Source organism: Meleagris gallopavo, unplaced genomic scaffold (genome assembly GCF_905368555.1).
Source record: "Meleagris gallopavo unplaced genomic scaffold, MGAL_WU_HG_1.1 scaffold_20, whole genome shotgun sequence".
NCBI classification, from domain to species: Eukaryota; Metazoa; Chordata; class Aves; order Galliformes; family Phasianidae; genus Meleagris; species Meleagris gallopavo.
In genome coordinates, this window is record NW_028147034.1 from 38713 (window position 1) to 52251 (window position 13539).

The window sequence follows — 13539 nt, forward strand, 5'->3', positions numbered from 1 at the left end:
AAGTGCTTATGAGCGGCAGTTAAAGGCGAAAGGCTCCCAGAATCCACCGCGCAGCCCCGAGGAACTCATTGAGGCTGCGGTGCGCGCAAAGAGCAGCGCGCGGCGGCATAAGAAAGGCGATCCCCGCTAAGGGCAGCGCTGCGGAGCGACAGAGCTCGGAAAATGGGGAGAAAAAGGCATTTTTAGGGGAAACTCCGGCCGCCGCAGGGGCCGACGGGGAAGATGTAAATTAGGCGGGCCAAAGAGCCAATCAGCGCGCGGTTGAGGAGGCGGGGGCGGTGAAAGAGGCGCGCTGCCTGTCGGGCGGAAACGGAAAAAAAAAAAAAAAAAAAAAAAAAAGAGCGCGCTGGGGGGGGGGGGCGGAAAGGAGGGAAAGAGGAAGGCGGCAAAAAAAAAAAAAAAAAAAAAGGAAAAAGATGGCGGAAAATTTAAAAGGTGAGCGCGCGGCACGGCGGGCGGGCGGCTCTTCCCGCGCTTTTCTCTGCGCGGAGCGCGCGGCGGCCGTTGGGGGGGGGGGGGGAGGGGCGGCCGCGCGGCTCGGCGCGGAACGTGTGGGGGTGGGGGGGGGGGAGGGGGGGAACAAGGTGGGCGACCCCCTTTTGCGACCCCCGTTCCCCAGGCTGTTCTGTTTGCTGCAAATCGACGTGGGCGCAGCTGCGGAAGATCTGCCGGGCGGAGCGGTTGCGGTGCGCGGCGCTCGGCGTCACCCGGCGGAACCTCGGGGAGTTCGAGGTGGAATATCTGTGCGACTACAAGCGAGTCGGGGTGAGCGCGGCGGGGGGGACGGGGGGGGTCCCCACCACTTGGGGGGGGGGTGTTGGGGGTCCCGGGAGCGGCGCTGTGACGCCCCGGTGCCCCCCGACGTGGCTGCGGGGGAGCCTGGATGGGCGGTGCGGGAGCTGGAGGGACGCGTGGGTCCAAAGCCCCCCTTCCGTCCCGGTGGGAAATAATAGGGGAACAGGGAGCTCAGAGCCCCCCCCGCTTCTTGCCCGGAATGAGTTGAAGCGGCGGCAGGAGGTGCTGTGAGCTGAATTGTGGCTTGGGATGGGTGATAGGGGACGTAGGAGGGCTGCTGTGACCTCGGAGCCTCTCCGGATTGAGGTGTGGGGATCCCAGGAGGGACACCGAGACCCCCAGTCTGCCCCCAGAATGGCTTTAGAGGTTCAAAGAGACACTGTGCCCTCAGATCCCCCCCCCAAAACTGGTTTATGGGGTCACCAGGTGCTGTGCTGCCCAATTATTCCGCAAAAATGGGTTATAAGGTTTCTTGGAGGGACGCTGAGACCCAAAACCCTCCCTCGGAATGGATTATAGAGGCCCCAGGATGGACACAGACCGTAGAACCCTCTGAAATTGGGTTGAAGGGACCCCAGGATTGGTGCTCTGACCCCTGATGTCCCCCCTAAATGGGTCATAGAGGCATCAGGGTGGATGCTGTGACCCTCAAACCCTCCCAGATTGGTTTATAGGGACCCCGGAAGGGACACTGCGGCCTTAAGTCGTCCCCAGTGTGAGCTATGGCAGCACCAGGATTTGTACCGTGACCCCAAACCCACACCAAAACTATGGGGGAACCAAAGAGGACGCTGGGAGCCCAAATCCGCACCGGAATGGGTTACAGGAATCCCAGGATGGACCCTCAGAAATGGGTTGCGAGGGCTCAGCGAAGGAGAACGTAAAGCCAGATTTACCCCCTGCCCGCTTCCCCCCTTCTCCCAGCTGGCTCATAGGGACCCCAGGAGGGACAGCGAGACCTCTATCAAATGGGAAACATCAATTATAGGGGTCCCGGGAGGGGGGAAGGGAAGGGGTGGGAGGGGGTGGGGGGTGACCCGAAGGGGCTCCCGTTGCCTGCACCCAAATCTGTGCCCACCCCCCCGCCCTTCTCCTCCTGCAGGGCGAGGAGTTCTACCTGGTGAAGTGGAGGGGTTACCCCGGCAGCGCCAACAGCTGGGAGCCCCGCAAGAACCTGCGCTGCAGGGGGCTGCTGAAACAGCTGCACCAGGACCTGGCGCGCGCCCCGGGGGGGCCGGTGAGACCCGGTCCCCGAGGTTTGCCCTCCCGCGCTTCCTCTTACCTGGTGCAGAAGGCGGAGCAGCGGCAGGCGCTGCGGCGCTGGGAGCAGCACCTGAACAACACCCGCAGCCACCGCGGCCGCATCGCCGTGGAAAACGAGGTGGACTTGCACGGCCCACCCCGGGACTTCGTCTACATCAACGAGTACAAAGTGGGGGCCGGTGTCCAACTGACCCCCGTGGCCGTGGGTTGCGAGTGTAGCAATTGCTTGGCTGAGGCTGCGGGAGGCTGCTGCCCCGGAGCCTCGCACAACAAGTTTGCCTACAACGAGGCTGGGCAGGTGCGCATCCGGGCCGGGCTGCCCATCTACGAATGCAACTCGAGGTGCCGCTGCGGCTCCGATTGCCCCAACCGAGTGGTGCAGAAGGGGATCCGCTACGACCTCTGCATCTTCCGCACGGGCAACGGGCGCGGCTGGGGCGTCCGCACCTTGGAACGCATCCGCAAGAACAGCTTCGTGATGGAGTACGTGGGGGAGGTGAGCGCGGGGCGGGGGGAGGGGCTGCGGGGATGGGGCTGCACTGCGTTCGCCATCGCGGAATGGTTGGGTTGAAACCCAAGGATCGCTGAACTCCAACCCCCCCTTCCCCCCCCTGCATGCGGGGCCACCAACCTCCACATCTCACGGCGGCCCAGGGCCCCATCCAGCCTGGCCCCGGACACCTCCAGGGATGGACGGGGATCCGCAGCCTCTCCGGGCAGCTGTTGGGCAGCTCACCGCTCTCCCAGCAAAGAGCTTCCCCTCAATCTGCCCTCCTCCAACTTCCAACCGTTCCCCCTCGTCCTGCTGTCACCTCCCCTTCCCAAGGGTCGGTTCCCCTCCTGGCTGCGGGCTCCCTTTGGGCACTGAAGCCTTTCCTCCACGCTCCCTCAGCCCGTCTTTGTAGCGGAGGGGCTGCAGCCCCCCGCTCGTCTTTGTGGCTCCTCTGGACCCTCTCCCCCAGCTCTCTGTCTTCCTTACACCGGGGACCCCAGCCCCGGTCGCGGCGCTGCAGATGTGGCCTCACAAGAGCGGAGCAGTGAGGGACGACCACCTCCCTGTCCCTGCTGCCACCCCTCTGCTGCTGGAGCCCAGGATCCCGTTTGCTTTCCGAGCTGCAGGCGCACGCTGCTGCCTGACGTTCGGTTTTTCACCCAGCGGGAGCCCCAGGTCCCTCTTTGCAGGGCTGCTCCTCCTCTATCAGTGCCTGGGATTCACCACCGGTGGTGGTGTGAGGGTGGTGGTGTGAGGGTGGTGGTGTGAGGGTGGTGGTGTGAGGGTGGTGGTGGTGGTGCTGTGGTGGTGGTGGTGCTGTGATGGTGGTGGTGCTGTGATGGTGGTGGTGCTGTGATGGTGGTGGTGCTGTGGTGGTGGTGGTGGTGGTGACGTGATGGTGGTGGTGACGTGATGGTGGTGGTGACGTGGTGGTGGTGGTGCTGCTGCGGTGGTGGTGCTGCTGCGGTGGTGGTGCTGCTGCGGTGGTGGTGCTGCTGCGGTGGTGGTGCTGCTGCGGTGGTGGTGCTGCTGCGGTGGTGGTGCTGTGATGGTAGTGGTGTGGTGGTGTGATGGTGGTGGTGGTGCTGTGGGTGGTGTGATGGTGTGATGGTGTGGTGGTGGTGACGTGGTGGTGACGACGTGGTGACGACGTGGTGGTGGTGGTGGTGACGTGGTGGTGGTGGTGACGTGGTGGTGGTGGTGACGTGGTGGTGGTGGTGACGTGGTGGTGGTGGTGACGTGGTGGTGGTGGTGACGTGGTGACGATGGTGCGGTGGTGGTGTGGTGATGGTGGTGACGATGGTGCGGTGGTGGTGTGGTGATGGTGACGACGACGTGGTGGTGGTGACGACGACGTGGTGGTGGTGACGACGACGTGGTGGTGGTGACGACGACGTGGTGGTGGTGGTGACGACGACGTGGTGGTGGTGGTGACGACGACGTGGTGGTGGTGGTGACGACGACGTGGTGGTGGTGGTGACGACGACGTGGTGGTAGTGGTGACGACGACGTGGTGGTGGTGGTGATGTGGTGACGGTGGTGCGGTGGTGGTGTGGTGGTGGTGACGATGGTGCGGTGGTGGTGTGATGGTGGTGGTGGTGTGATGGTGGTGGTGGTGTGATGGTGGTGGTGGTGGTGACGACGACGTGGTGACGTGGTGGTGACGTGGTGGTGGTGGTGACGTGGTGACGATGGTGCGGTGGTGGTGACGATGGTGCGGTGGTGGTGTGACGGTGGTGGTGGTGTGACGGTGGTGCTGTGGTTGTGCTGCGGTGGTGGTGGTGGTGTGAGGGTGGTCTGGTGGTGTGATGGTGGTGGTGGTGGTGGTGGTGTGGTGATGTGATGGTGATGTTGTGGTGCTGCACCCCCTGCAGATCATCACCTCGGAGGAGGCGGAGCGCCGCGGGCAGGTGTACGACCGGCAGGGTGCCACGTACCTCTTTGACCTGGACTACGTGGAGGACGTCTACACCGTGGATGCCGCCCACTACGGCAACATCTCCCACTTCGTCAACCACAGCGTGAGTGGGGGGTGGATCCCCCCTACCCTGATTTGGGCTCCTGGGGTCGCCGGGGCTCCGTCTGACCCCTCCCCACCCCCGCAGTGCGACCCCAACCTGCAGGTCTACAACGTCTTCATTGAGAACCTGGACGAGCGCCTGCCCCGCATCGCCCTCTTCGCCACCCGCCCCATCCGGGCCGGCGAGGAGCTCACCTTCGACTACAACATGCACGGTGGGCACCCACAGCGAGGGCCAACCCCCACCCCCACACCCCCCACCCCGTGACACCGGGCCCGAAGTCACGCAGGGTCCCACGCCCCACCCCGGGACATGGGGGGAGGACATCCCGCAGCGTTCCGGGGTTGAGATGGGTGTCTGTGGGGGTCCCACGGTGCTCCGGGGTTGGCACGGGTCCTGTGATGCCCTGAGGTCCATCCCAGCCCCACGGCACAGCCTCCCACCCCACAGGGTCTGCCCCTGCCCCACGCTGCTGCCGTAAGGACTGCGGGGGAGGGGGAAGCTGGAGCCCATCCTTCTCTTACTGCCCTCCTTCTCCCCACAGTGGATCCGGTGGACGCAGAGAGCACCCGCATGGACTCCAACTTTGGACTGGCTGGGGGTGGCCTGAGCAGCTCCCCCCGTTCCCGGGGCCGCATCGAGTGCAAATGTGGGGCCGCTGCCTGCCGCAAGTACCTCTTCTGACCCCAAATTCACACCAGGGAGTTGCAAACACACGTGTTGAACGCAGCAGGGGGTCTGTGCCATACCATGAGAAGGGGGGGGGGGGCGAACGTAGATGGGGGGGGTCAGGTCACGCGTGCTGGCGGCGCCAGACGATGACGGTTCCGGCAGCGTCGCTGGAGGCCAGCAGGCTCTCGTCGCAGTTAAAGGCGACGGCCAGCACGGCGTGGCCGTGGCCCTGCAGGGTGTTGACCGTGGCACGGGCCGAGCGGCCCACGTCGAAGAAATGCACGCAGGCGTCCTCGCTGCCCGTCACTTGGGGGGTGGAGAAGGGGGGGAAATAAGGTTGGGGTCGGCCCCGTGGCTGTGCCCTCCCCTCTTATCGCCCGGTACGAACCCACGCAGGCGCCCTGGCGGAAGGACATCAGCGGGCAGAAGCAGCTGCGCAGCGGTTGCTCCCGGTGCCGCGTGGGGAAGCTGCGGCGTAGGCGCAGCCCCGGCGCTCCTGAGCCCTCCTCCTCCACCACGCTGCGCGGGGACAACGTCAGCCCCACGGGCCCGGCCCCACAGATCCCACACGTCTCCCCTCCCGGCCCCATAGGCTTCCCCAGCCCCGTTGGGACGCGCTGTCCCGGCCCCACCGGACGCCTCCCCGGCTTTGCTGGGACGTCCCTCCTCCTCCCTCCCCACAGCCAGGTCTCAGGAGGCGATTATTGCCCCCAAAGTGCCCCCCTACCGGAAGAGCAGCAGGCGGTCAGGGCAGGCGTTGACCAGCAGGGAGGGATCGGGGGCTTCGCGGCTGGCCCAGGCGCGAGCTGACAGCGAGGTGATGGATCCGCCCGCCTGCACCACCACGCGGGAGGCTTTGGTCAGGCGCCCTGAAGCGGAGGGTGGGGTGGGGGGGGGGGGGACGCGGTGAGAAGGGCTCCGCTCCGCCCCCACGGCGCTGCCTCACCGCGCCGCCCCACGTACCGGTGCCGGGGTCGCAGAGGAAGGACGAGATGGAGCCGCGGTCGTCACCGGCCCAGAGCACGCGGCCTGGGGCATCGAAGCACAGCGCCAGCACCCGGCCCGGCAGCCGCCCTGCGCCGCCGCGGGCTGCTTTCCCCGTGGAGATGTTGACCACCCGCACCATGTGCCGGGCACTGCCCACCTGGGGGACAAACCGGGGGGGGTGGGGATGTGGGAGGGGGTGATGTGACGGGGAAACAAGGACGGGACGCAGTATGGGGGATGGGACACAGGGATGCGACAGGCACAGGGGGATGGGGACAGTGCTGGGTCGCAGTGATGGGACGGAATGAAGTGACGTGGATGGGACGCTGTGATGGGGCACGGCGATAGGACACAGGGAGGGGAATGGGACATCAGGACATGGTGATGGATGGGATGTGGGGATGCAGCACTGGGTCACAGCGATGGGGTTGGGATGCTGTGAGGGGGCACAGCGACAGGACACAGGGAGGGGAATGGGACATCAGGACGCGGTGACAGACGGGATATGGGGACGCAGCACTGGGTCACAGCAGTGGGGTTGGGGTGCTGTGATGGGGCATGGCGATAGGACACAGGGAGGGGAACGGGACATCAGGACATGGTGACGGATGGGATGTGGGGACGAAGGACGCGGTGACGGACGGGATATGGGGACGCAGCACTGGGTCACAGTAATGGGGTTGGGGTGCTGCGATGGGGCACGGCGATAGGGAGGGGAACGGGACATCAGGACGTGGTGACAGACGGGATATGGGGATGCAGCACTGGGTCACAGCGATGGGGTTGGGGTGCTGTGAGGGGGCACGGCCATAGGACACAGGGAGGGGAATGGGACACCAGGATGCGGTGACAGACGGGATATGGGGATGCAGCACTGGGTCACAGCGATGGGGTTGGGGTGCTGTGATGGGGCACGGCAATAGGGAGGGGAATGGGACATCAGGACGTGGTGACGGATGGGATGTGGGGACGAAGGACGCGGTGACGGATGGGATATGGGGACGCAGCACTGGGTCACAGTAATGGGGTTGGGGTGCTGCGATGGGGCACGGCGATAGGGAGGGGAATGGGACATCAGGACATGGTGACGGATGGGATGTGGGGACGAAGGATGCGGTGACGGACGGGATGTGGGGACGCAGCACTGGGTCACAGTAATGGGGTTGGGGTGCTGCGATGGGGCACGGCGATAGGGAGGGGAATGGGACATCAGGACATGGTGACGGATGGGATATGGGACGCAGCACTGGGTCACAGTAATGGGGTTGGGGTGCTGCGATGGGGCACGGCGACAGGGAGGGGAACGGGACATCAGGACATGGTGACGGATGGGATATGGGACGCAGCACTGGGTCACAGCGATGGGGTTGGGGTGCTGCGATAGGACACGGTGAGGGGGACGGGACACACGGATGTGGTGACGGGGACAGCGTGGGGACGCAGCGCTGGGGCAGAGTGACGGGATGCAGCGACAGGTACGGGATGAGGTTGTGGGACACGCTGACAGCGACGGGTCGGGGCCAGGCGGTGGCGACGGCAGCACTCACCACGGTGAGGTTGTTGTTGAGCGGCTGGAAGGCGCAGCAGAGCAGCGCGGCGCCGTCGGGGTCGGGCACCCGGCGGATGCAGCGGCCGTCGTTGGGCGCCCAGAGACGCAGCGTCCCGTCCAGCGAGGCCGACACGAGGACGTCGTTGGAAAGCGACCAGGCAAAGTCCGCCACGCCGCCGTCGTGGCCCCGTAGCACCCGCAGCACCGCCGGCGGCCCCGGCGCCAGCCGACACACCGAGATGGTGCCGTCCAGAGAGCAGCAGGCAAGCAGGTGGCGGTCATCGTGGGCAAACTGCACCTTGGGCACTGCAAACAGCGTCAGCACCTCGCGCCCGCCAGCCCAGCGACCCCCAGATTCGTTCCCAACGTTCCCCGTTACCGGCGCTGTCTGTGTGCTGGTCGAAGACGTGGTAGACGCCGGCGAAGGCGTAGTTCTCACTCAGCGTTGTGTCTCCGGCCATGGCGCGGCTCGCCTCCGCCAGCGGTGTGGGCACGACGCCTGGGGGGCTGTGGGGTGGGCGTTGGTACTTGGACCCCCTCCCTCATCCCACCAGGAAAACAAACCAAACCTGAGCCTGTCCTGCAGAGCTCACCGCTCATCGGTGCTTCCCCGGGGGGCTCCAGGGTGGGAACTGCGGCTCAAGGATCTCCTGTGGCCACGGGGCGCACGTGGGTCCTCCTCGAAATCCTGGAGAGGAGAATTGGGGTGTGGGGGCTCCTGGGCTGCATGGAATGCTTCCAGGATAGGAGCTGAGAGCCCAGATTGCCTCCGGGTGGGTCATAGGGACTTCTGGATGCACAGTGACCTCAAATGCTCCCAAAGTGGGTTATAAGGATCCGAGGAAGGACAGTGCCATCCCAGATCCCATCAGATGGGTTATAGGGAAACCGGGAAGGACACTGGGACCTCAAAAGCCCCCCACATGAGTTACAGTGGCCCCAAAATAACGATGTGACTCCAGATCCTCCCCCAAAGTGCATTACAGACAGCATAGGAGGGATGCTGTGACCCCAAATACCCCCAGATGGCCTATAGGAGCCCAGGATGGATGCTGTGACCCCAAATACCCCCAGACGGCCTATAGGAACCCAGGATGGATGGTGTGACCCCAAATACCCCCCCCAGATGGGCTACAGGAACCCAGGACGGATGCTGTGACCCCAAATACCCCCAGACAGGCTATAGGAACCCAGGACGGATGCTGTGACCCCAAATACCCCCAGACAGGCTATAGGAACCCAGGACGGATGCTGTGACCCCAAATACCCCCAGACAGGCTATAGGAACCCAGGACGGATGCTGTGACCCCAAATACCCCCAGACGGGCTATAGGAACCCAGGATGGATGGTGTGACCCCAAATACCCCCCCAGACGGCCTATAGGAACCCAGGATGGATGCTGTGACCCCAAATACCCCCAGACGGGCTACAGGAACCCAGGATGGATGCTGTGACCTCACACTCCCCCTCCCAAATAATTTATAGAGACCCCCACAGAGTCACAGAGCTCCCAAACCCTCCCAGATGGGCTTTGGGGGGGTCCCAGGTCGGGTGCCGTGACCCCCAAGGTCACCCAGCCCCCCCTCAATCGCCCCCCGCACCTCCATACGGTCCAGCGTGGTTCTGCTCGCCCTCAGCGCGCTGCCGCTGTGCGCCCTGCAGCTGCCGGCCTCGGACAGCGCCCCGTAGCGCTGGGCCAGGAGCCGGGCCCGCAGCCGCAGGTACCACCGCCGGGTGCCGCCCTCCAGCGCCCCGCCCTGCGCGCGCTCCCGCAGCAGCTGGCTCCGGCGCCGCACGTACTGCGTGCGGAACTGCGGGCAGCGCGGGCTGCGGTAGGCCGCGTACCTGCGGGCGGGGGGCAGTCAGACCGCGCGCCGCCGCCGCCGCCGGGACCCCCGCTCGGAGCGACGCCGCCCGCCCGCCCGCCCGCCCGGCAGTCCGCTCCCCCGGGCCTCACCGCGCGTCCACCGCCAGCACCTGCTGCCACACGGCGGCCATGGCGGCGGCGGCCGCCCCCGGGGGCTGCCCGTCCCGCTCCACCGCTGCGCAGAGCCGCCGCTCGCGGCCGCCGCCGCCGCCTCAACGCCAAAATGGCGCAGCGCGTCGCCCCGGCGACGAAACGGGGGCGGGGCTTCGCCTCCCAGCCAATAGGAGCGGGGGAGTGAGGGAGGCGTGGCTAAACTGCGGGCTCTGAGGTAAGCGGCGAGGCGATTGGTTCCCGCCGTCCCGCCCATCCCAGTCGCGCTTTCTCGGTGCCCGCTGCGCCTCACTTTACGGCTTCTCGCCGCTCCTCCAACCTTTACGACAGAGGGCAGCACTTTGCGGCAGCGGGAATCGCGGCGCGGGCGGCGGGGTCTGTGGGGCGGTAGGGGGCAATGGGGGGCAGCGGAGAGCAGCGGGGGGCAATGGGGGCGGTGGAAGGAATCGGAGGTGCGATGAGGGGCGAATGGAGGGCAGTGGGAGGGAACTGTGGGAAACAGGGAGAAAATGGGGTGGTAACGGGGGCAGTTGGGGTCGATAGGGGTTAACTGGGGCCTATGAGGGGCAGTTTGGGTGCATTTGGGGTCACCTGGGTGGCAGTAGGGCTCTATGGGGTTTCTTGGGGGGCATTTGGGTCACCTGTGGGGCAGTGGGGGCACTTTGGGGTCACCTGGGGGGCATTTGGGGGTCACCTGGGAGGCAGTGGAGCTCTTTGGCGTCACCTGGGGGGCATTTAGAGTCACTTGTGGGGCAGTAGGGGCACTTTGGGGTCATCTGGGGGGCATTTGGGGTCACCTGTGGGGCAGTAGGGGCACTTTGGGCTCATCTGTGGGGCATTTGGGGTCACTTGGGGGGCAGTGGAGGCATTTTGGAGTCACCTGGGGGAGCAGTGGGGGTTGCAGTGGGAATTGCAGTGGTGCTCTTTGGGGTCACCTGTGGGGCACTTGGGGTCACCTTGGAGCAGTGGGGGCACTTTGGGGTCACTTGGGAGGCAGTGGGGGTGATCTGGATGGCAGTGGAGCTCTTTGGGGTCACTTGTGGGGCAGTTGGGGTCACTTGTGTGGCAGTGGGGGCACTTTGGGGTCACCTGTGGGGCAGTGGGGGCACTTGTGGGGTAGTAGAGGCACTTTGGGGTCACTTGTGGGGCACTTTGGGGTCACCTGTGGGGCAGTAGGGGCACTTTGGGGTCACCTGTGGGGCAGTAGGGGCACTTTGGGGTCACCTGTGGGGCATTTGGGATCACCTGTGGGGCAGTGGGGGCACTTTGAGGTCACTTGTGGGGCAGTGGGGGTCACTTGTGGGGCAGTGGGGGCACTTGTGGGGCAGTAGAGGCGCTTTGGGGTCACCTGGGGGGGATTTGGGGTCACCTGTGGGGCAGTGGGGGCACTTTGGGGTCACTTGGGAGGCAGTAGGGGTCACCTGTGGGGCAGTAGGGGTCACCTGTGGGGCAGTAGGGGCACTTTGGGGTCACCTGTGGGGCAGTGGGGGTCACCTGTGGGGCAGTAGGGGTCACCTGTGGGGCAGTGGGGACACTTGTGGGGCAGTAGAGGCGCTTTGGGGTCACCTGTAGGGCAGTAGGGGTCACCTGTGTGGCAGTGGGGGCACTTTGGGGTCACCTGTGGGGCAGTAGGGGTCACCTGTGGGGCAGTAGGGGTCACCTGTGGGGCAGTGGGGGCACTTTGGGGTCACCTGGGAGGCAGTAGGGGTCACCTGTGGGGCAGTAGGGGTCACCTGTGGGGCAGTGGGGGCACTTTGGGGTCACCTGTGAGGCAGTCGGGGCACTTGTGGGGCAGTAGAGGCACTTTGGGGTCACCTGTGGGGCAGTGGGGGCACTTGTAGGACAGTAGGGGCACTTTGGGGTCACCTGGGGGGGCAGCGTTTCCTTGCTGGGGGTTCAGCCTTTATCCCCCCAGCCCCACCATGGCGCGATGCCTCTGGCCGTGAGATGGCCGTTCCCCGCAGGGCCGCCGCTCTGCAGCCGCCTGGTGCTGGGCCTGGTGGGCACCTACAGCTGCCTGTGGACCCGTGAGTGCCCCACAACCTGGGAGCCTTCCCTACAATTCCTGGGCTGGGGGAACCTCACCGTTCTCCCCCCCCCCCCTTTAGGGTACCTGAACCGGCTGCGGGTGCACAACGCCGAGGTGCTGCACGAGTTGGTGGAGCGGCGGGGGCCGCGCACCCCCCTCCTCACCCTCTCCAATCATCAGTCCTGCATGGATGACCCACACCTATGGGGTGCGTGGGAGGCCTCACAGGGGTTGGGTTGGGGGTACGTGGGATGCTAAGGAGGTTCCCATGCAGTTGGCGGGGGCTTCAGGCATTAGGGTGGGCTTTTGGGGAGTGCTCAGGGGGTCCCCGTGGGTCTGGGGGCACCTCATTGTGCCCTTTTGCCACCTCCAGGCTCTCTGAAGCTTCGCCACGTTTGGAGCCTTCACAAAATGCGATGGTGAGGGGGAGATCCGGGGTGCGGTGGGGGATCCGTGGGGTTCCCCACCGCCCCCCCCCCCCTCACGCTGTGGACAACCCCAGGACCCCCACAGCCGCAGACATCTGCTTCACCCGAGAGCTGCACTCACGTTTCTTCAGCTTGGGACGCTGCGTCCCCGTGTGCCGCGGTGAGGGGTTGAACTGGGAGGAACTGGGAGGAACTGGAAGGGCTCAGTTCATCCTTTGGTGGTGGTGGGTCGGAATCTGATCTCTGCAGGGGACGGCGTCTACCAGCGTGGGATGGACTTCGTCCTGGAGAAACTCAATCAGGGAGATTGGGTGCACGTCTTCCCCGAGGGTATGGGGGGCACCGGGGGGGGGGCTCCTGGGGGCACTGGTCTTTATGGGGAGGGTGAGACCCAAAGAATCCCCTGCTAACGCCCTCCCTGTGCTATCTTTCCCATAGGCAAAGTAAACATGGGGCAGGAGTTCGTGCGCTTCAAGTGGGGTGAGACCCCCCCCTCCCCCCCCCCATGTGCCCATCACCCCCCTCTGTGCCCCACATCTTCCTCTCTGTACCTCACAGCTCCCCCCCCCCCCGTTCCTCACACAGGCATCGGGCGTCTCCTGGCTGAGTGCCGCCTGGACCCCATTGTCCTCCCCCTGTGGCACGGCGGTGAGTGCAGACCTGTTGGTTTGGGTTTTTTTTCTTTTTTTAGGGGCCGGGGATTGGGGTTTCCTATAGGGCTGGGCCTTGCTGTGGGGTCAAGCCTTGCTGATGGGGCTGACCCCGTTGTTCCAGGCATGAACGATGTGCTGCCCAATGCCCCCCCCTATGTGCCCCGTGTGGGAAAGGTGAGTTACTTGGGGGGCGGGGGGGGGGGGAAAGGGGGGGTGGGAAGGGCACAAAAAAATGTTGGGGGTGTTGGTGGGGACCTGACATTGTCCCACAGCGGATCACAGTGGTTGTGGGGCGACCCTTCAGCGTCCGACCCCTCTTGGAGCGGCTGAGGGCTGAAGGCACCTCCACAGTGAGTGCATGTGGGGTTATGGGGCTGCTCTGCCCCACAGATTGTGGGGTGGGGGGGAGGGGGGGAGGGCTCTGGGGTCCACCTCCACACTTGGATCCTGTAGGTGGAGATGCGGAAAGCGCTGACGGATTTTGTGCAGCGGGAATTCGAGGCACTGAGGAGCCACGCACGGACCTTACACCCATCCACATAGCTTGTGGGGCTGCCCCACGGACGGACAAACACACAGAGGACCCCCCCCCCCCCCCCGGCCCCCCCTTCTAAAACAGTGCACCGTGCCAATAAAGGTGGTTGAGCTCTGCACCCCCTCCCCATCGTCT

At 65.3% G+C, this 13539-nt stretch overlaps 3 protein-coding genes across 5 annotated transcripts; 2 read left to right on the top strand and 1 right to left on the bottom strand.

Moving 5' to 3' along the window:
* Window positions 1-355: 355 nt before the first annotated feature.
* On the top strand, window positions 356-5301 carry SUV39H1 (SUV39H1 histone lysine methyltransferase). 2 transcript variants are annotated; one of them, XM_085215359.1, is made up of 6 exons: window positions 356-435; window positions 620-765; window positions 1898-2554; window positions 4426-4572; window positions 4657-4786; window positions 5117-5301. In XM_085215359.1, exons 1-6 carry the CDS (start codon window positions 417-419, stop codon window positions 5254-5256), a joined length of 1239 nt encoding a protein of 412 aa, XP_085071485.1. In that variant the 5' UTR covers window positions 356-416; the 3' UTR covers window positions 5257-5301. The 2 variants fall into 2 exon arrangements, with proteins under 2 accessions (XP_085071485.1, XP_085071486.1); XM_085215360.1 differs by having other exon boundaries at window positions 1898-2541.
* Window positions 5275-9912, bottom strand: WDR13 (WD repeat domain 13). Of its 2 annotated transcripts, XM_085215356.1 has the most exons (9): window positions 9739-9912; window positions 9383-9626; window positions 8374-8468; window positions 8160-8287; window positions 7779-8086; window positions 6208-6388; window positions 5972-6113; window positions 5633-5763; window positions 5275-5550 (listed from the first exon to the last, which is right to left on the bottom strand). In XM_085215356.1, exons 1-9 carry the CDS (start codon window positions 9777-9779, stop codon window positions 5366-5368), a joined length of 1455 nt encoding a protein of 484 aa, XP_085071482.1. In that variant the 5' UTR covers window positions 9780-9912; the 3' UTR covers window positions 5275-5365. The 2 variants fall into 2 exon arrangements, with proteins under 2 accessions (XP_085071482.1, XP_085071483.1); XM_085215357.1 differs by lacking the exon at window positions 5633-5763.
* A 97-nt stretch (window positions 9913-10009) lies between these two features.
* Window positions 10010-13529, top strand: TAFAZZIN (tafazzin, phospholipid-lysophospholipid transacylase). The gene is made up of 11 exons (XM_085215363.1): window positions 10010-10134; window positions 11675-11786; window positions 11868-11996; window positions 12162-12207; window positions 12291-12376; window positions 12466-12546; window positions 12655-12696; window positions 12802-12864; window positions 12991-13043; window positions 13142-13219; window positions 13323-13529. Exons 2-11 carry the CDS (start codon window positions 11690-11692, stop codon window positions 13410-13412), a joined length of 765 nt encoding a protein of 254 aa, XP_085071489.1. The 5' UTR covers window positions 10010-10134; window positions 11675-11689; the 3' UTR covers window positions 13413-13529.
* The last annotated feature ends 10 nt before the right edge of the window (window positions 13530-13539 follow it).